The 21,082-nt window shown below is 41.6% G+C and overlaps 2 protein-coding genes and 1 long non-coding RNA gene across 4 annotated transcripts in view; 2 read left to right on the plus strand and 1 right to left on the minus strand.

Annotated features, from left to right (window-relative positions):
• tob2 (transducer of ERBB2, 2) overlaps nt 1-6,192 on the plus strand; it is a 7,803-nt gene extending 1,611 nt beyond the window's left edge. Inside the window, exon 2 of the mRNA XM_007574334.2 lies at nt 2,395-6,192. Within this exon, the coding sequence (XP_007574396.1) occupies nt 2,581-3,780 (1,200 nt within the window). The 5' untranslated portion in view covers nt 2,395-2,580 and the 3' untranslated portion in view covers nt 3,781-6,192. The remainder of the gene's footprint in view (nt 1-2,394) is intronic.
• Nucleotides 6,193-8,660: 2,468 nt separating this feature from the next.
• LOC107833241 (uncharacterized) lies at nt 8,661-10,015 on the plus strand. The gene is made up of 2 exons (XR_001658960.1): nt 8,661-9,343; nt 9,387-10,015. It is a non-coding gene; the product is annotated as an uncharacterized LOC107833241 (long non-coding RNA).
• Nucleotides 10,016-10,608: 593 nt separating this feature from the next.
• Nucleotides 10,609-20,243, minus strand: tefb (TEF transcription factor, PAR bZIP family member b). Of its 2 annotated transcripts, none has more exons than XM_007574337.2 (4): nt 19,947-20,243; nt 14,086-14,655; nt 13,045-13,265; nt 10,609-12,329 (listed from the first exon to the last, which is right to left on the minus strand). In XM_007574337.2, exons 1-4 carry the CDS (start codon nt 20,050-20,052, stop codon nt 12,114-12,116), a joined length of 1,113 nt encoding a protein of 370 aa, XP_007574399.1. In that variant the 5' UTR covers nt 20,053-20,243; the 3' UTR covers nt 10,609-12,113. The 2 variants fall into 2 exon arrangements, with proteins under 2 accessions (XP_007574399.1, XP_007574398.1); XM_007574336.2 differs by lacking the exon at nt 19,947-20,243 and adding an exon at nt 16,411-17,899.
• Between the last annotated feature and the right edge of the window lie 839 nt (nt 20,244-21,082).

Here is a 21,082-nt window from a genome sequence, read left to right on the forward strand (position 1 = left end):
TGTGTGTGTGTTTTCATCCAGGTTCGGGAGGAAGGACGAAGGTGCATGCTGGGAAGTTGTGTTCCATCCTCCAAGTGTCCTGCCATTTTCTGATTTCTGTAACGAAACACTTTCTGGTTTTTGCTTTGTTTTTATTTTTGTCCCGTTTTTTTTGCCGTGTCTTGTGCCGTTATTTCAGTTTGCGTTCCCCTGCTGGTGAACAGATCCTGGTGAAGCATTAAGCCAGAAGCACTTTATGGGATCACATTCAGATTATGCAGGATTTATGAAGCTGGACAAAGGCAGCATCTGCTCTTATCCATCAGCGTGTCTTACGTTTGATGTACTTGAAAAGTGAAATGGTCCATTTATAGTTGCTGATTCAGGAGAAAGAGTCATGTTTGTCCCACAACACGTAGGCATCGGCTGAATTATTTATTGCTAACACAAGTAAATATAGATATGCATTCACTATTGGAATCTGTATCAACTTTCACGTATTGCAGCTCTTCTTACCTTAGCATTTTGATGCATTTTCTTTTTTATTTTTAAAATACAGTGCTAGTGAGAGAATCACACGCAACATGGGCGTGCTTATCTGTAATTCAGTGCCTTTGAAATGGCTACTTTTTGTTTCCATCAAAAGATTTTTAAAACAAAAATCGAGTGCACAAGGAGAAACTTTTTAAATTTGATCTAATCCTCACAGTCAAAACTATATTTACATACACTCCCAATAATATTTGTTTGAATGTCTGCACATGGTTTGTCTGCAAGTTGCAGATAACCACATGATTTGCATTATTTTGACTGGATATTTAAACCCGTTTCTAATCACATTTTGTAGAGCTAATCTAAACTGGTTGGTGTCCTGCTGCTGTCGACTCGGCGTAGTCTGTACATTTTCAGCCTTTCCACAATCTTGATGTCGGCCTGCTTTAGCCACCAGAAATCAGTTTTCATGCATTTGGGATTATTGACTTATTGGAACAACCCAACTGACCCAAACTGTCACCTTTTGGGTGACAGAAAACTGAGTTAAAGTCTGGAAGAACCGAGGAATTACAAAGACATTAGTTCAGACTGGAACACCAGTGTCTTTGTTGGCAGTAAAGTAAGTTTGACATTGATGATGCCAACTAAGAAATTAAGCCTCTGATCCAAAATCAAGACCCTCAAACTCGACTGGCAGGTTTAAGCTAAAGTCCTTTTCTGTTGGAAGGTCAGTTCTGGTCAAAGCGGACCAGAGCTGACCTTTTTTGGCCACAACGACGAGGCACAAAACCAGCTGTGGTAAAAGGGTCAGCTTCCAGCTTCTGTTGATTGAACCAAATGTTAAGCTGAAGCTCGGAGGCCTTTTCAATCGCGACTCCAACACCGCAGAACAAGTGGTGATTAGGCTGTTTTAAAACTCACATTTTCAGTGGCTTTCAACAGTGTGAGTTTGTCGTTTCAGGCTTTGTTGTAAGTTAATTTTGCTTCTGTTTTGTTTTGTTTTTTCTATTTTATAGCTACGGTCGACCCCAGCCGTTTGTGGATATTTCTTTAGAATGTAACTCAAATTATTCACAGAAAATTCGCCTATTTGTGTTTTTTTTTGTTTTGTTTTTTTTCCATGGAGCATATCTAAAATATTTTAAAGAAAATGCAGCTTGGATATTGTGTCGCTGTTGACACGCTAATGGCTGCCATCTCCAAAGCAGCCAATCCAGGAGAGTCATTCATTTTCATATTAAACTTCTGAAATGTTCCAGCCTAGACTAACTTAATTAATAAGTGAAAACTCCTCTAAAAAAAAAAAAAAGTCAAAAAAGTCAAGCTCTGTGGCAGCCAAACCAACCTAGTCTACCTTTTCAGGAAGAGAAGTTTATTATTATTATCATTATTATTATTATTATTATCATTACCAGGGTCTCCCCCTGAAAACCTGCTGCGCCCAGTGGTAGAGGCTCTACTGTAGTCCACCAGTGAGCCGCTGGGTTTTTGTGTTAAAATGTAAAATTACAAAAATTCAGAGGTTCACAAGCAGGCTTTGTAAAAGCTTGAGAGACCAATGGGCAGGTGCAGAAACTGGTTTGCGTTAGTTCATGAATCACCTACAAACCTAACTTAATTGGCCTTCACTGCCACTTTTACTGGTGTATATAAAACCCTACTTAAAATAGACAAAGCTTAGCCTGGTGAGGGGACAAGTGAAGCCTGGTGTCCTGCCAAGCTTATAATACGCTGGGGGGAACCCTGATTACTACTAGAATTATGTCAGGACCTTGTTATGGTGACAAAATCGTGTAGCTTCTGTCCAACTTCAAAATGAACTTTAAGTATATCAGACTTAACAAGTCTAGCACCTCAAGATGTGATTGCTTTTGTTCTTCAACCGAACATCAGAGTCACAGTTTTCTTGTGTCTCCACAGCTGGAACGTCTAGAGAACTTAAAAACAGCCTGCAACCCTCGGTCCCCGCTTCTGAGATGCCCTTGCCGATATGACGCTAAAAGATTCAACGACTTTTCAGTAAGCTGGAGGTACGTCTGTGCTGCCTCCCTTTCAACAGCATCCTCTAACACTTTGCTCACACGACGGCACTAACCGGATGCAACTATGCATCTAGAGGTCAAGGTGGCCCTCAACTTTATCGTGTCCTACCTGTACAACAAGCTGCCTCGTCGGCGGGCTGACCTTTTTGGCGAGGAGCTGGAGAGGATACTGGTCTCCCGCTTCGAGGGACACTGGTATCCTGAGGCCCCTCTTAGGGGATCCGCTTTCCGCTGCATCCACTTGGGGGCGCCGAGGGACCCTGTGGTGGAGCTAGCTGCCAAAAGAAGTGGACTGGACACAGAGGAGGTCCGCGCCAATGTCCCCGCAGAGCTCAGCGTGTGGATCGACCCTTATGAGGTCTCCTACCAGATTGGAGAGAAGGGGGCAGTGAAGGTGCTTTACCTGGAGGACCCTCCAGGCCTGGGTTGTGACAGCGAGAGGGCTGAGGCAGTTAACGGAGAAGGCAAAGGTGAGTCAGAGACTGAGGAGGCCAAGAGCTTGGGATTTAATCCAGATGCTCAGGTGTTTGTGCCAATTGGAAGTCAAGCATCTCCAGCACTCTTGCCATCCCTGTCAAGCTCTCCCACACCTTTGACAGCTCAGCCTGGGCTCTTTAGCTACCCTAGCTCCAGCACACCTACTGACCCAGGTGTCCATTCATCCAACACCTCCTCCCCTTCTCCTTCCAGTGGCGGGTTGCCATACCTCCCCACTCAGCAGCCGCCTCAAGCCCTTCCTCCTGCCCGTCCACAGCCCATCACCTTCACCACCGCGAGCTTCGCCGCCACCAAATTCGGTTCCACCAAAATGAAGAAGTGCACTGGAGCCGGGTCGCCGGCCAACTCCGGTGTCATTGTCCCGCCTTCGCAGAGGATGCTCTCCCGCTCTCCCACCACCATCTCAGCACCAGAGCTGCTAAAGCACAAGCCCCTGTCGCTCTCTTTGCACTCCCTTGGAGGTCCGATCCCCAGCCAGCTCTCCCCCAGCGCCAAAGAGTTCGTCTACCCAGGATCCCCGGGCCCCTTTTTCTTCGACGCAGACACCCAACCAATGCAGCCACAAGCCAGCCCTTTCCAACCCTCGCACAACCTCGGCTCCAATCCGACCTTTGACCCGTTTGCCAGCCCTTCTCCTCAAAGCGTGGGCATCCTCAGCAGCAGCGGAGGAATCCCTTATGTGGAGAAACCATCGTTTGATGGTTTGGGAAGCTACAGCCTGCAATATCCAAGCCAGTCTTTCCAGCCTGTGGTGCTGGCCAACTAAGCCTTCGTCTGGAACAGACACTTGGACGCAGACATGGGTGACTCTCCACTTGTTTTCAGTTTTTCTAACAAGATATTATAATGCTAACACGCATCAAGAGTGGGTTTTGCTACAGAGATTAAAATAAATAAATAAATAAATAAATAAAAAATAAACATCTCCATAACGTACATTTTGTTATGTATCTCTACATGACATTCGTTTTGCCTGGACTCATTTCTGTTCTCCTTCACGTCAACATTGATGGTTAGGGAGGCGAGTTTCTTTCTACTTTTCTTTTGTGACGTGAAGCATTTATGTTCCACTCCTCCGACGGACCCGTCTCTAGAGCAGCTCCATTTTGCACTGCACTGTCATGCTGTGAAAAAAAAGGACTTTGCCAAGTCCTGCAGGGAACGACTGCTGTGGAAAACTCAGCACTTTGCTCCGCAATCTGCTCTGCCCTACTTGCCACAAATACACAGGAGAAGGCGGGGTGGTGTGTGTCTGTGTGTGTGTGTGTGTGTGGGTGTATAGTCCTGCTCCGTTTTGTTATGGTTCGACCGAGGGAACGGTTGTTTGTCTCCGTTATCGTCGGACGCAATGCTTGTTATCAGCGGCTGGAATGAGCGGGAATGAATGATGGGCGAGCGGAGAGAAAGTGCAGCACTGGAGAATGTATTGTCTGTCAAGGGGAAACCTTTTTGAATGTAAATGAGAAATAAATTCCAGTTTTAACAATGCCGATACCTCTAATTAAAAAAGAAGGTGGGGGGGGGAACACAACACAGGGAAATGTGCAGACACAAATGCGCCACACGCATCGACGCGCACGATGTTCCAGTCAGCAGTGTGTGAAGGTGAACGGGCGAGGAGCAGGAGGTTGGGGAGGGGATGCAGCAGCCTGAGCAGCAGCGGCGGCGGATTGTGATAAATGGCTTAGCATGACTTTGACTATGAAGGAGAGGTTTTTCCTCTGCATGGAGGAAGAGGGAGGGAGACGGGGAGAGAAACTTCTAGACGAGCGCGATGCCTCTGCGTCGTCCGGGGCGTACTGGAAAGCGCGCGTGTCCCGCGTTGAAACCCAGAGCACGTTCCCGGTGAAACTAAAACACTACACTATTCTCTCCTCTCCTCTTGAAATTCTCCTGCTGTCTCTTTCTCAAGCTGTTGCAAGACTTAAAAAGAAAAAAAGAAAACACCTCTGTACAGTCCCAGGTTTGCTCAGTCTTTTCTCAGCTGCAAAAAAAAAAGAAAAAAAAGAGAGAAATAATAAATAAAGAACCGATGTCTGTGTGCACGGCTTTGTCGGACATGTGACTCTCTCTCTCTTTCTCCCAGCATCGTATGTTGTCATTGGTTACCGCAGGGAAAGGTTAACCTCCACATGTCCAGCCGCTCAGCACTTTATCATTGGGTCTCCTGATGTCACCGCAGCCATCAGCGCTAAGCCCATCTTTTTCCCTCGCTTCGTTGTTGCACATTTTTATTCAGACAACCTGAAAAACGTTGGAAGGTTATTGGATTAGCCTAACCTGCATTTCATTGTGTTGGAAAGATCCCATCAGACTTTTTGGTTTTTCTTAAATATTTTTGAATATTTTTCCTGAGGTGTAGCTATTATTGTTTGTTTCGCATTGTAATTTTGGTTAAATTTGGCATAAGGACCCAAAAATTATTTTCTCTAAATTACATCAGCTTAATTTCATGTTTATTTTTATTATTATCTTCAAATGACCCTTTGCATTTGTATTGGTTGGGGATTGTGACTCCAGGATTGTGTATATAAACTTCTCATGTTCAGATTCTTTAGTTTTGTACGTCCTGAAGTTAAACCCTTCCCCATTTCTTTTACTTTTTTTTTGTGTTTTGTTTTTTGTTTTTCTTTCCGGAAACGTATCATGAATATATGCAAACTGAGACAAAATAAAGATGTACAGAATAAAGTATTGAATGTGTATCATACCTTGTACAGCATTTGTCTCGTAAAAGACGGGTAAATGTATTCTCTTAAGTTTTGAAGTGAACGTTTACAGTGAGGACTGTGGAGGAAAAAGATGGCAGATATCACTCTCTGTGCTCTCCTGGGGCAAATAGTACTATTTTACAAGTAAACCAAAAATCATCAGAGTTAAGATTATATTGTTTTTGTCCCCCTTTTTTATTTAAATATAATATAATCTTCCATCTAATTCCTGCCTGACATGTACCACCTTTAGCCTAAAGTGTTTTGTACGTCTGCACTCTCAGACATACAGCACTTTTAACTTTTCTACGTTGTCACATTTCAAGCTTCAATGTATTTTTGGGGTGCTTTTTGTCAGATTTGTATCTTTTTAAGAAAAGACAAAACTGAAGAGTCTATTGGGTATCGACATGTTTGACGATCTCTTGCTAAATTCCCCAAAACTAACATTGAAGTTTGTAGTGGCAAAAAAAAGGTTAATCAATCCTGCAACACGCTGCTGTAGCCGGCTAATTGTGACTAAATTCTTTGCTTGAACATGATTTATTTTCTTAGAAAAATCCTCCTTTATTTATTTTTTTTAAATTCCTTGCCGGAACCTTTTCAGGTTCTTAAACAAAAGCCATATTGCCCTCCGTCTTTGCTTACACTGACACTCATCCTGTAATTCTTCCACCGCCCTTCAAGATCCAATTGGGGGTTGGGGGGTTTCTACCTCTCTGGACCCTACAAAGCAAACCCCAGGAATTTGCTTCCGGTTTGTCACATGCAGTTGTGAGAGAATTGAGGTTGGAGGAAAATAAAGTATAAAAGTGAATGTGGTCCAGATCCAATTGTCCACCCTGGTTTAAATAGCCTGCGGAGAAGAGAAACGTTCAAATTCATGCGTGTCTGAAAGGAAAAACAGAAAAACATTATGGGATTTTTCTTCACTTCTGTATTTTGGTGGGGCAAAACCTGCATTGGATGGTGTTTCAAACGCAGGCTGCTGTAAAAGCAGGGTGGATAATTGATGAAGATGGAGAAGAAGATATTTATTTTTTTTTTGTATTCTGATGTCCTTTGCTTGTACCACTGCGTGCAGTTTATTTTGCACCTGGGACTATTTAATTGTGATAAAAGAAAAAGAAGAATCTTATTTTCTATGTAAACTTTAACATGTAAAAGTTAATAGATTAAGAGTTTAAATAATATATATATATATAAATAGTGCTCTGTTTCCTCCCTGTATTTTATTATTATTTTTTTCCCTATTTTGTATCTGACCTGTTCACCCTGTAGATGTCCAATGAACCTTTCACTACCGGAAATGCAATGACCTGTTTTCTGTGCCGCCCCTTCGGGAAATGGGGGGGGAGAGTTACTACTGCAGTTTCTTATTGTATCAGATTCTTTTTTTAAGTTTATAATAAAAAAAACCAAGACTGGCAAAGGAGAAAAAAAAGCATGGAAACCAACGCGTCCTTGTCGTTCTTCTTCTAGTTCTTCTTCTTCCTGTTGAAAGCTGGGCCTTTCGCCGATCACAAACATTAGATTTCTGCATGATTGATTGAAGCGGTAATGAGTCCTCTTATCGCAGTAAACAAATTCAAGCCAACGTTTGATCAATAATTCAAAGCAACAAAAAATAAATAAATAAAAACTGAGGATTCTTAGATGGTGAGCAGCCAGATTGCTCACCAATCACCACCCACATCAGCTGGACTCTTCCCAGCAGATATTACTTTACATTTCATCAGCCAGCAGCACTCTTGTCAATCTATCCAAAAAAAAAAAAAAGCTGGGCTCGTTGATCTGAGGGAAGCGCTGCAGAGCAAAATGTACGGGTGAAAACATCAACATGCAAGACATGGAGGCTGTTCGTCTCTCCCCCTCCCTCCCTTCCTTATCCATCTGGTTTGCCTTCAGTTCTTTTCTCCCAAACCTCACCAGTCCTCCCCTTTCACTGCTATCTCAATACACACACACACATCCCGCTGGTCTTTGAGGCTGCTGCTGTTATGCAACGCAGCTCCGCCGTGTGTGCCGATGTGATCATTACGCAACATCTCCTACTCCTCTGGAATACTGATGAGCGGCAAGAGACGACATGGACGAGAAAAGAAAAGAAACGGCTGCCGGAAAGGATAAACGTGACCCCGCCATGTCGGATGTGTGTGCTCGGGATGAATGTGCTTCGCATAAAAGGTTTCGGGACGAAACCTTAGTCCGCCTTCCAAAGCAGTTTCCTTGCTGTCCCTCGGTAGCAGGGGCGGCTCAAAGTTGAACAGGGCCCCCGAGCCCAGCGCCCCACCGCTTGGTTGTTTAGACACTATTTCACTGAAGATGACGTCAACTACACTTAAAAATGTGTTACTGGGCTAAATTAATCTTTACAAAAATATAGCCTGTTAATTTAAAAAAAGTGTGTATAGCTTCGTATATTATGTTGATTTAAAAAAATTGTAATTACATTTTACTTATTTAAAAATTATCAACTCAAAATTATTATTAAAAGTAGAGTTGAATTATATTTTTATCTATACTAAATTCTAGCCAATGGGAACTCACTGGTTTTAATTGGCAAATATTTCCACTCTAAGAATTGAACCACATAAGCATAATTAAATCAGTCGTTTTTAGTTAAAGTTCAAGTTATAAAAGTCAATTGAATTATATTTTTTGTTGACAGATTTTTATCACACTTTACTTCATATGGTGAGTCAACAAGGAATTCCTTAAACTGTTTGACAAATCAGTAAATTTGCTTTATTCATCAAGGAAACTGTGCTCGATAAAACATGTTTAAGGAGGTAGAATAAATTTTTGCAATCAGTGTTGTTATTTTTCTCCCAGTTACTGGTTTAATTAGAGGTCCTTACAGGTACATTTGCTGCTTAGCACGCTTATACCTCGGGCCGGCTCCGCCACAGCCGCTCGATGTCTCAGGTGAAATCACAACCGGAGCCCACGTCATTAAATTCCACTTTATTTTATATGCATATAACAAGGTACAGTTACATATTATGACAGCTGCATGTATCAGATAGAGGGATTACAAAAAACATGTTTATATAAAAAAGAGAAGAAAGCAAAAAACACATTGAAACATTTGACGATTTCTTTTCCCAGGAGCACTTTAACGAGTAAACAGTAACATTGAACTGATCCAGATTTGCATTCCAACCTGGTTACGGAATTTAACTTGTTCATATTTGAGAAATTAAACTGAGCTCCAGATTTTCAACTAATAGCATTACTGTTTCATTGTGTAATCTCTCTTTTTTTTAAACATCTTGAAAAAGTTCAAGACCTTGATCACAAAACGATAACAGATTTGGTTAAAGACGGAGGATCTATGTGTAGCAATAATCGACTGATAGACTGCTGCTATTTTCCTTTCCTAAAAAAACAAAACAAGCTGCCATGTGTGTAAGTTGAGGATCTTTAACTTGTTTCAATCTCGTATCATTTCTTACATTATAAATTATATTTTAAGGTGCTTCACATCAGAATGAAAGAGACAGCTGCATGCTGTGCGCAAAGAATTTTTATGTTTTTATTTTAAACTAAAAACGCCTGTCGTGGCATTAAATTTCAACTCATTTTTCTTTTTAGGAGAAACGTGTTTTTAATTAAGTGGAAAAAATTCAAATAAATGTTTGAATTGTCCAAAAGGCAGAAAGAAAAACGCACGATGCCCTAAAAGTGTCTTTTATACTACACCATCGAGAACGTTATTACCCTTTATGAAAACACAGAAAGCACCGACTGATCCAGTGTATAATGTTGACATGATTCAATTTGTAGTAAATCGAAGTCAATCCTTATAATAGTTAGAAAAAGATACCGCTTTCAGCTGAGACAGATGGTGCTGTTGTGCCCATCATAAGCACAGGACATCTCTTTTTATTATTATTTTTTTTACAGAGTAAGTATCTTAGGCATCCAAAAACACATCCTATATTTAGTGATGGTTTTACAGACATAAGTACACTTGGTGTGACACTTACAAGAGAAAATAAAGACGAGCTTTACTGGATTTTCATGCATTAAGATCCTTAAGGAAAGAGGACCAAAAACTGGAAGCACAACGACTTGGGGACATTTCTATTCATAGCACGTTTTACACAGAACATTGTTACTTAAAATGAAACAGGCATTACATAGCAGAGTATTATTGCCACGTTAATTATCTTTCCGGAGAATACGGTGAGAAGGAGCCCAAACCAGCCGATTACAAAATGTAGAAACCCCTAACAGTCTGTGATGCTGAATTAGAAACAGGTTCGGCCATTTTGGCAAAAAAAAGGAATTCAACCAAAGTTTGCGCCATTAACAACCAACCTGCCTCTTATGTGCTTTCTGCTTCAACCAACCCGACTTTAGCTCTGCTAAAAATGAATCCAATCAGAATGGGAAGGAGAGCGGCCCCAGGTAAAAAGCAGGCTAAGTCACTGCTTTGGGCCCCCCAGGCCAGCAGGGGGCCCCCCAAGAACCCTTTCACTATCGCGCTAATTCCAGCTGATATATGTCAGCAGCCAATGTTTACGCTCATTTCTCATGATTGTGAGAAATCGTGGCTTTTACGTGAGCCACGATTTCAGAGTTTTAAGCTTAAGATAACTTCCATTTTTTTAAATTTTCAATTTAATTTCATAAAACTAATGATTTGTTTTTAATAGCTTTACATTTTTAAAATTAACTTAGTTTGTTTTATTTAGAAAAAGAAAACGTACAAAATGTGTTATGCCTTCATACAAGTGGAAATTTAGTTTGACGGTCATGCTAGAGGCAATTTATTGTTGCTAATTTGATAATTTCTATTTTATTACAAGTTGTAATACATTTGATTTTTAAAATTTGATAGGATTTTTTAAAAGAAATATTTAAGACATTTTAAAAAATATCTGAGGTGGAGCTCACATTCATGTACAATTCTGTCTCTGCTGGATCGTTTAATTAAATGTATTTTAATTACGCTTGTGAGACTTAATTGCAAGTGGGGCCTTGTGTCAAGTTCTACTAAAAACCTTGGACTGGCCCTGGTAGGACATGCTGAATGAGGTAAAGCAGAGCGTCATATATCCTGGAGGAAATAACAAAGACATTTAGAAATAAGTTTGAAAAACGTCCAAAAACACAGTTTATCCATTGAATTCCCTGCCCAGTCATTGGTTTTCATAGTATAGCTGTTTCTTAAAGAATGAAAAAACTGGTTTTGTACAGCACAATTAACAGATGTGTTATTACCATCAGAGAGGATACAGCACTCATTATTTGGCAAACATTAGGATATTATTGGTTTAACAAAGACACATTTCATAGTCCCTGTCTTAGGAAATAGAAATCGTGATATATATATTATTTACAAGCACGCGGGCTCTGGGCCCTGGCTACATGTTTAGGAAAAAAAAAAAAAAAAAAAAAAGACAGGAGAAGAAATCAATCCCGTGTCACGACACCTTTGGTGGGGTTACAGTGACTCTAGCGCCCTCTACTTGCAGTGTGCAGTAAAATAAACATCTCTACGTTTTAACATACCCCTCCACGAACGAGGGCCACTGAGTTCGTCAAACTTAGACCGTCTGGCTGACATAAGAATTGACTTTTCTTTCTTGATTTGTACAGTCTTCATTTTTATACAACTCAGAATTTACTAGACTTCAACACCCTCTTATAATCCTCTATGAGGAAGCTACTGTGTTTTTCCCCTCTTCTGCAGTTTTAAAGTGAGCTAGGCGGCTAACGGCTACCTGTTCTCACACAGCTAATGTGTGTGTAGGAGTGTGTGTGTGTGTGTGTTTAAGGGAAAAAGTGCAATGATGAGTTACACACACGAAGAACACACAAAAACACGACGTAAACACGGGGAAGAACTGGGACTGAAGCCCGCCGATAGCAGCCAGCCCTGTTAGCAGTACCGACATGAAGCTAACTCCGGCTCGTTTAATTAGCCTGATTGAGCCTGTCCACGACTTGGTCCTCCAAGAAGCAGTGTGTGGTGATAAAACCGAAGTGTGTGCGTGTGTGTGCGAGAGAGAGAGATTCTGCTGCACCAGCTTTCCTCTTTTTCTACACTTTATGACATTTTCCACACCCACAATCGACCACTTCTTTCAGTGTAGGAGCCAGGCGCTCTCCACAGGCCTTCCTGCGACCGCCGCTCCCGTCGCACCCCCATCACCTGACAGCGTGCGTCCAAACCTCCAGCATCATCACGTCAGCCGGAGCTCTACCGGAGGTCGGTGAAGACAACATTGCAAATTTAGGTTTGTGTCTCGTGTTGGGATTCTGCGGGGAGGGGAGTTCTGCTTCTGTCTCGTTGGATTCTAGATTTCTTTTTATTTCGTTCTTCTTTTTTCGTCGCCGTTTCTTTTCTATTTTTTTTTCTTGCTTGTTTTTGTTTTTACAGAGGGCCATACTTGGCCTCGTAGCGGGCCAAGATGTTCTTGCAGCGGCCGCAGTCTTTCCGCATCTCAGCAACCTGCTGCCTCAGCGCGGCGTTTTCCCGCTCCAGGAAGGAGGCCCGCACCGTGATCTGGTTCTCTTTCAGCCGCCGCGCATCGCGGGAACGCTTCGCTGCCAGGTTGTTCTTCTTCCTCCTGGACCAGTACTTCTCATCCTGGCGGAATTAGTGACAACACAAAGTTAACTATTTAGTGCTATTGGCATTTTACCAACTGGGATTGTATGATAGGGTTTGCACTGTCTGTATGTCATTTAATCTGAATTGTACGATGGCACATTCGTGGCATTGTAAATAGAACAAAGAGGAGACTGTCAGAAACTTTCTAGAAAAACCCCCCCTGAAAATTTCTGAGTCTGAGTAGTCAGAAATGTGCTAGAAACAACTCAGAAATTTCCAAAATTTTTGAAATTTGTAAAATTTCTAAAATGTTCAGATTTTCTAAGTTTTTTCAGAAATTCTGAGATTGTCCTTGCTTTTTCTGAGTTTGAAAAGTTGAAAATTTTCAAATTTTGTGATCAATCTTAGAAATTTCCAAAATTTTTTAGAATTTTGAAAATTTTCTGCAATTTATATATATATTTAATTTGCCGTCATAAAATAAAAAATTCTAGTGATCATACAATGCCAATTGGTTTGTGCTACACTGACAGACTGAGTTGAAGTAAATTGAACTAATCATAACAATTAAACAAGACTGAACAGAATTGTTCATATTAAACAACAATAACTCAAAAGCTGTTCCATTGCCAGGCACCCAAGTAAAAAAGAAAAACATATTTGCTTTCTTACTAAACTCTACTAAACTCTGGCCCATAAAAGAGACCGCCTCTTTTTAGATTTAGGGAAGCCATATTTGTGTCCACCCTACCTTTTGCTCATCAGGAACAAACACTTTCTTTGCTTTCTTGATCATGGGCTGAGGCTTCAGCTCCTCGTCGGAGAACTTGTGCTTGCGGGGGTTGAACAGCTCTCCCCCAGGAACGCTGGACAGGACCAGGTCCGTGGGGTCCGGCTGGAAGTTGATGTCCACCTCGATGGCATCGGGGTCGATGGGGGAGGGCGTGTTTCGTTCTGCACCACCTTTACCGTCTGCGGGTTCAGAGGGAAACACTGAGTCGGGTTGCAAGAGAGATTTTGATCAAATGATATCAAACATATTGATGTTTATGTAAAATCAACAGAGGATTAAATTATTCATTGCCTTCCAAAATGTAATTGAGGCATGATATGCACTAAATAACATAACTAAAGTGGAAGTAGAATGATGAGTGGTTAATGTAATGTTTTAAAAGTAAAAATTTGAAAACTGTGGCATATGTTCAACTAAACCTCCGCGTTTCACACAGCAGCCATTTTGTTTGTCTCTGTCCTGTAAAATTAATATAAAATACATTGAAGTTGATTTGTGACGTGACAAAACGTGTAAAGCTACATCGTCACTATGTTTTAGTACTCTGAATGACTTATCCTTTTCTAATATGGCAACCAGCCGTTGTTTGTTATTTAATCTACTTTATGTCTAATTCTTAATATCTCCTTTTGTAGATAATTTTAGAGTCAGAGCTTCGTGTAATAATCGCCTTATTTGGCGGCCAGTCTGATCAGCGGCCAATCAGACTGGCCGCTGATTGGCCAGTCAGTCTGGCCAATCAGCGGCCAGACTGACTGGCCGCTGATTTGACTGCCTTTACGTATGCAAAGGGACTTTATGCACCAAACTGAAACCTACAAGGAGACGTCAGTCTACAATAAGCACTGGAAACGTTCCAGCTTTCAGTTTTCACTTTTTAAGGAAAAGAACTGTAATTTTCTGCTTAGTTTAATTCAGGATATACAGAAGAAGAGTAAGTCCAAACAGTAATAAATAAATTAAGGATTCCATCGCTTGCTTTTGTTCTGAATTACTTGCCTGTTTTCTTCCCTTTCACTTCTGCTGGAGCTTCCTCAGTCAAAGCTTCCTCTTCCTGTCCTTCCTCCTCCTCCTCTTCTTCTTCTTCTTCTTCTTCTTCTTCTATTTTGGCGGGTTGCAACGTCGTGACCGTCACACTTTCCTCTGCATCCAAAGGGGCATCGGAGGGAGACGCGGCGGGCGGTGCAGGGGCAGGGACTTCGGCGGAGGTCGGAGGGTCTGCGGCTGGTGCAGCGGGAGCCATAGCGACGGCCTTGGGAGCGGGTTTGCCTTTGGTTTCCACGGACGCCAGAGTCCTCTGTAGCTCCTCTTCCTCCAGGCTCACCGGGATGCCGTTCTCCAGGAGAAACTCGTCCAGGTCCATGTACTCCAAGTGGAACGTTTCGCCATCATAAGGAATGGTCTTCTCCCAGATGGCTGGGGTCAGGGAGGCCGACGCTCCTGCGCCGCCTCCTCCGCTGCCTCCACCTCCTCCACCTCCTGCTCCTCTAGAGCCTCCACCAGCACTGAAGGCCACACCGCCTCCTCCTTCCACATCCTCTGAGGAGCACTGCTTCTCCTTCTCTAATTCTGCGTAAAGAGCAAAAGAAAAGCAGAATTATTATTAAACCAGTGGAAATTTTTTTTGTTCCTCCCTCTCTAACAAATGCAAAACTAGCAAAGCAGACATTTCCACTGCAAAATTTGATAAAATACAAAAGGTTTTTTTTTATGAAAAGAGAGCCACCATTTCTGTCGTCTGTGTATTTTGATTGATAAAAATTGCAACAGGCACAAGAATTGGTGTTGATAATGAAGGAAAAGTGACAAATTTCGATGTAGATTTTGAAGTATTTGCAGCAGAAGTAGCGAGTCCTGCAGCAATTTTGCAGAAAAGAAATAAAACATCCTTTGGACGTGCCGCCACAAAGGTCACTTTAAATCTCGGAATGGCTCACCAAAATCAGGAGTTGGTACATCATTTTAAATGCTTTTATTTTGATTATTATTTATATATTATTTATTAAAGACTGCCATTACATGGAATGTCAGTGAGGAGAATCGGTGCCTTTTATACATCCAGCCTTGGCTCCTCGTTTTGGACAGCAATGCTTAATCGAATGATTCGACTGGACCGTTTTAAACCATTTCTATCAGAATGAATGTTGAAAATATTTGATTATAAAATCGGTCCAGTCCAGCCTGTAATGCCTCACATCACAAACCGTGTTCATGCGTTCTATGATTCCCAAATATTCCTTAAAGTTATAAAAAAATAAAAATAAAAAATAAAACTACATCATCTTTTGCTGAAATTGTACAGAATACAGAACAAGAAAACTGCATTAAGGGAGGGTTTTGGTTAAAAACATGAGCAAAACATTAAAAGTACACAAGAAATCTGATCGCTGCCTGGTGTGACGTCATTATACACGTTGGCGATCTGGCTCTCAGAAAGGTAAATTTTATCTTTGTAAGATACGCTTTAAAGCAAACCAGTAAAAGAAGAATGGCAGCTTGTTTTATCGGCGACAAGCTGGTGTATTTAACAGAAAGGTCTGACGGTCGGCTTTAATAAATATGCAATTTCTGTTTCTAACACATGCACAGCAGCAGAGGTGTATTTATACATGAACAGGAAGTGGGTGGTGACACACACACACACACAGAGAGAGAGAGAGAAAAAAACGTGTAAATAAAGGAGGGTTTAAAATCAAATAGTTTGTCAGTGACGCTTGACGGAGAGAGCGGAACATTACAGCATGGGGCGTCACGGAAGTCAGATCGTGGATCTTCCGCATAAACAGCCCCAGACACAAAGCGACACAGTCTGAGCTGAGAAAAACAAATAAAACATTTAAAGTATGAGTTGGATAAAAAAGCCAAGCCGTTTCTCCGTCTGGAAGTGTCCTAACAGAGTGGTTTTATTGGCTTCAGAGCGGCCCAGAGAAGTGGGAACTTTTTGTTCTTTTTACACTCCCCCACCCTCCCCAACCCCAGCTTCAGATGAAACAGGCTTAGAGCAACACATGGCACACAAGCCACTCCATCACCAACAACGTTAAGCTAAAAAAACACACACACACACACACAGATGAAACAGGCTTAGAGCAACACATGGCACACAAGCCACTCCATCACCAACACCGTTATGCTAAAAAAAAGAACACACACACACACATAATGATCCCTAAGTAGCACACGAGGTGTGTGTGTGTGTGTGTGTGTGTGTGTGTGTGTGTGTGTGTGTGTGTGTGTGTGTGTGTGTGTGTGTGTGAACTAGTTCTGTTACCTTAAAATAAAAACCCTGTAAAACTCTTAAGAAGATTGACACCCGCAGCTTACCGTCGTCTCCTTCGTCCAGGATATTAGGAGGTGGGATGTCCATGATCTTCTTTAAAACAAAAGGGTAGGACTTCTGAGGAGCCGCTGCGGCTGGGAGCGCCACCGCCACCTCGGCTTTACCAGGCATTGTTCCGTGCCAAGGCTCTGGGCAGACGGAGGCTGAGTTGGCAGCTAGTGCTCGGTCCAGAACCACGGCGATAAAAACCTCGCACAAATTCCCCACTTTTTCTTCAACCACAGCTAATGTCGGACCTTCTTTATCAATAATAAGACGTCTCTAATAGACTTCACAACCGTCTCGTTCTGCGTACCCACCGAGAGCGCTCATTGGATATTCATGAGCGCGAGTCCCGCCCACTGAGGGGGAATAGTAGGAGCTGATTGGTCGTGGCCGCTTTTGGACATGAATATGTATCAGCGTCTCATTTTTGTTGCAGTAGCTACTCTGTCGTATAGGTAATAAATGCTGAAAGATAATGAACATAGAATAATATCACGAGCCACATGTACAAACTGTAAGAATATGTAGATATCTGAACATATTTTTTCTATACAAATAGCGCTAAAAAACAAAAAATATAAATGAAAACTCTCACTAGATTGGACAAAACCCGCAGAGATAATGAGGGGGGAAATAAATTAATTAATTAAAGTTGTTTACGTATGGCGTGCAGCCGAGGTTGCAAGTCAGCAGCTCTCCCAAAAACACAGGCTGTCTGCTGTGACTTCTCTCACAAGAACGGGACACTCGTGGACAAACACGTGCGGCCCGCCCTCGCCTTCGCTCACGTGAAAGCGCAAGCTGTCGAGGGGCGTGGCTTCAGATCCTCCGCACGTGTGGGAAAAGGAGAACAGCAGCAGGAACAGAACGCGCGTGCTCACGGATTAAAAACAAGCAGACAAGCGCGAGGACACTTGAAGAGCACAACAGACATCATTCACTACTAACTTTTTTTTAATTTATTTTCATTTTTTTTTTTTTTGTTTTGTTTTTAAACTTATGTTCGCAGATTTGTTTCCAGTTCCCGAAAATGAAAACATTCGACTCGGTGCGAAGGACGAGCGAATTTAATCATTGTTAAAAACTGACACAGAAAGTGGGGACGCTCACGTTTCCACACACCTTTCTGCTCGTCACGTGCTCTCTCAAACTGAAAGGTGCACTGTGGTATTCAACCCACCTTCACTGCCTGTATCTGTTTACGCCACTAATAATAGATGCCTGGTAAACAAGCTGCTAGTCCGGGCTGAAAGGAGGCCAGGAAATTTCCCAGGCAGCAGCTGGTTCATGAATGCCACGCAGAGCACTGCGGCCTGTAAACCGCGCCGTCATTATAACACCACACAATCAGATGACACCAGAACCTGCGTCAAAATGTTTGAATAGGTGATCAAAATCTATGGAAGTGCAATCGTTTTACTATTTTAAGTCATTTTAATGCCAGGAAAAAGGAAAAGTGCAGCCTGAGTGATCAGAGTTTTGTCCAGCTGAGTCAAGCTAAAAATATCAGTCCTCCCAGCCTGCACACTGCTGGTCAGCTGGCTTAAGCGAAGCTCCATTGTCTTCTTTTTGCTTACAATAAATATGATATTTCTGCTTGAGAGAAGCAGTAATGGTGCCGAAACTACATAAGCATCAGCCTCCAGTCTTATTAAGGGAATGCTGTTGTAAAACTGCAATTGCCAAACAATAGCTAGCATGTCTGTTAAGCATCTGAATGCAGGCTAGTTAATTGACTAACATCAACATCTAATACTTGTATTACTTAATAAATGCAGAACGATAAAAAGCCAGAAGCTATTAAAAGTTGTGGGGAAAGAGTTTAATATTTTTTAGCATGCATATAAATGTTAAGGATAACGTTATTGTAAAGAAATTTGAGGAAAAGCAACTTGATCATTGCATTCATAGCAATGAAATCCATATTGACATTTTAAAGACAAGAATAATGAAGATCTGTGGGTGATTATGGGGACGATTTGGCCTATTCCAGGTGAGCGATTTAATCAAGTCCCAGCAGCATTTTTTCATGAACCCTTCAGAAGCATCACTTGTACTCCTGTGACATTTCTCCTCGTTCCCCTCATCCCCCCGTTCTTTACACTATTCTTCAGTCCCACGGGAGAAGAAAAGAAAAGTGTGCAGTTTGCTTTTCTGCAGAGTAAGAGTGAGTGATAAAACTTAGAATGAAAAGGGAAAAATGTTGCATTTATAACTACTGGTGTTTACTGAAAAGTTAAAGAATCCCTCTTCTAACCGTTTAACAAGAAGGTGTGACAGATTAAATCAAACATGAACAACAGCAACAGAATATAATAACCTAGTTCCACTTCAAAAGCGTATAATTTTCTCCGTGCAGCATGTGTGCAGCTTGGCAGATGATGCGACAATCTGCCATACTGAGGGTTAAAGGAACCGTTTGAAGAGAACAGCAGTGCTGTCGTTGGACTATACAACACGGGGAGCTATCCGGTGCTGAAACAGCCCCGCACTGCATACTTTCATAATCACTTTGACAATTGTTGCAATGTGTTTCCCTGGATCTCAAGAAACAGAAGCAGTTGATGTTCTTCATTCACATGTTTTCCGTTTTGTAATCCTCAGAGACATCAATCAATGAGAGGAATAATTCGTACACATAAGTAAAGTCTCGGTAACCAAGAAAAAGACAACGTACAAATTCTAAACAACGAAAACTTTAAAAGATCACTTTTAAGCTGCTTGAAGAGACAACAATGTGTTGTTGTTGTTGTTTTTTTACTTCAAACTAACTGATAATGTGTGACGTCCGCAAAAGACTGTTTTTTTTCTTTTTTTGGACTACAGATTAAATTAATCTGAAACTTGCAGGGCAAACGAATGACTTATCTGCACCGTCGTAATGTTCAGGAGAGGGTGATTTTGGGAAAGTTGAGTTTGAGTAGAAAAACAAACACAAAGTGAAGCCTGAGTGAAGGCTGTTTCCGTTTCGTTGCATCAGCTTCAGGTGGCCATGTTGTCACCACAAGCTGAAAGATAGCTATCTGCTGATGTCACAGCTGTTCATGAGGAGACGACATATTTGCAAACTAATAAGTGAGCCACACCTAAACCTCACCTGCGACTGTTGCACTGTGAACTAATGAATCACAGATTATTTCCCAGTACACGGTATGCATATTTGTTTTAATTAATTTTTACTTAAACCTTATGAGTAAACTGAATCAGTTTCAAGTCACAGAAAACAACTACAAAAAAATTATGTAGACTGTCACAAAGTAATGTCACCATCAGATGGCCCCATGATTGTTTAAAATTAATAATTAATTTCTGGTTATAAGGAGATACTTAATGCAATCCTTTACAAGTAATGTAAATAGTACTAGTCTAACATTAAAATGAATAGTTAGGCTTTACACAACCCTACAGTAGGAGTATACCTCCACTTAAAATGACATTGAAACGTTTAAAGTAGGCTATAAAGAAAAAAAACATAAATCGATGTAAACTTTTTCAGAACGAAACAATTAATAGATAGCATTAAAAAACAACTCACCGATGTCATCAAAAGCTGGAAAAGAGAAGGGATAGTCAGCCAGGGACTTTAGGAGATCAGTAGTCTCGCTTCTCTCTCCAAAGAGGATTTCACTCGTTGCTGTCATGATGAACTGTGACGTACCTGCTCTTGTCGACAAGAAAAACAAAACACTCCACAAAAATAACAAGAACTGCTCCCACTCAGAAGAAGTTCCTCAAAATACGAAGCAAACCCAGTATATGCGCTCTGCAACTCACTTCTTTCACTTTTCACTAACTTCTCTGCAACACAGGGACGCCCGCATGTCTCCAAGTATTATGGATTTAGAGTAGCACAAGCCACGCCCCCGAACTCCGTGGATTCGAGGGCGCGGCCTTTCAGTTGAGCTGGAGAGCCAATCAGAGAGCGGGAGGCAGGTCCTCAAAGCGACGACAACAACAACAGGATTTTATAGACTGGGAGCTGGGTTCTGTACACCATGCACGTCTGCACGTGCGGTCCCCAGCAGGGCTTCATTAGGGGCGAGCAGTGACACCTAGTGGCCGATGCAATCAGTGCAACGGTGTCATGTCGGTGGTTAAAGCGACACGATCTGGTTCCGCTGTGTCGGGAGCGCGCGCCGGGCAGCAAGTGCTGGCGTACGTGACTATTTGAGCAAACCGAGAACTTCGTCTAAAAAGAATACTTTTGCATCTATGTAAAAGTCGATTGATATAAACATTCACGCTCAAAATCTAGTTCTAAAGTGATTTTCATTAATTCAAATAACTTTAAATCAAAGTTTCTTATTTTATTACATAATACAAGAATCGACATCCACCTCCAAATTTAGTATTTGCGTTACACATCTTTAATGTAGCACATTTACTGCCACCACGTCAGTCAAGAAGTGAGATGCTTCTCCAACATATTGTTTGGTTTAGCATCTGTTAAAAAGCACAAGCTGTCTCATCTAACCAAATCACGTGGTTCCAATTAGACTATATTGCAGGGAACGCCACATGTTTATATTTGTAATGGTAGGACTTTTGTCCATCTTTACTCGCCCCCAAAATGGGGATGTTTAATTAGTAACCCCACTCCATCACCTCTAGTGAGAAAAAAATATATTTTAGTATATTTCAAACATACTTACATTTGTGTAAGTACATTTT

The sequence above is a fragment of the Poecilia formosa genome, unplaced genomic scaffold (assembly GCF_000485575.1).
Source record: "Poecilia formosa unplaced genomic scaffold, Poecilia_formosa-5.1.2 Scaffold350, whole genome shotgun sequence".
Lineage (NCBI taxonomy): Eukaryota > Metazoa > Chordata > Actinopteri > Cyprinodontiformes > Poeciliidae > Poecilia > Poecilia formosa.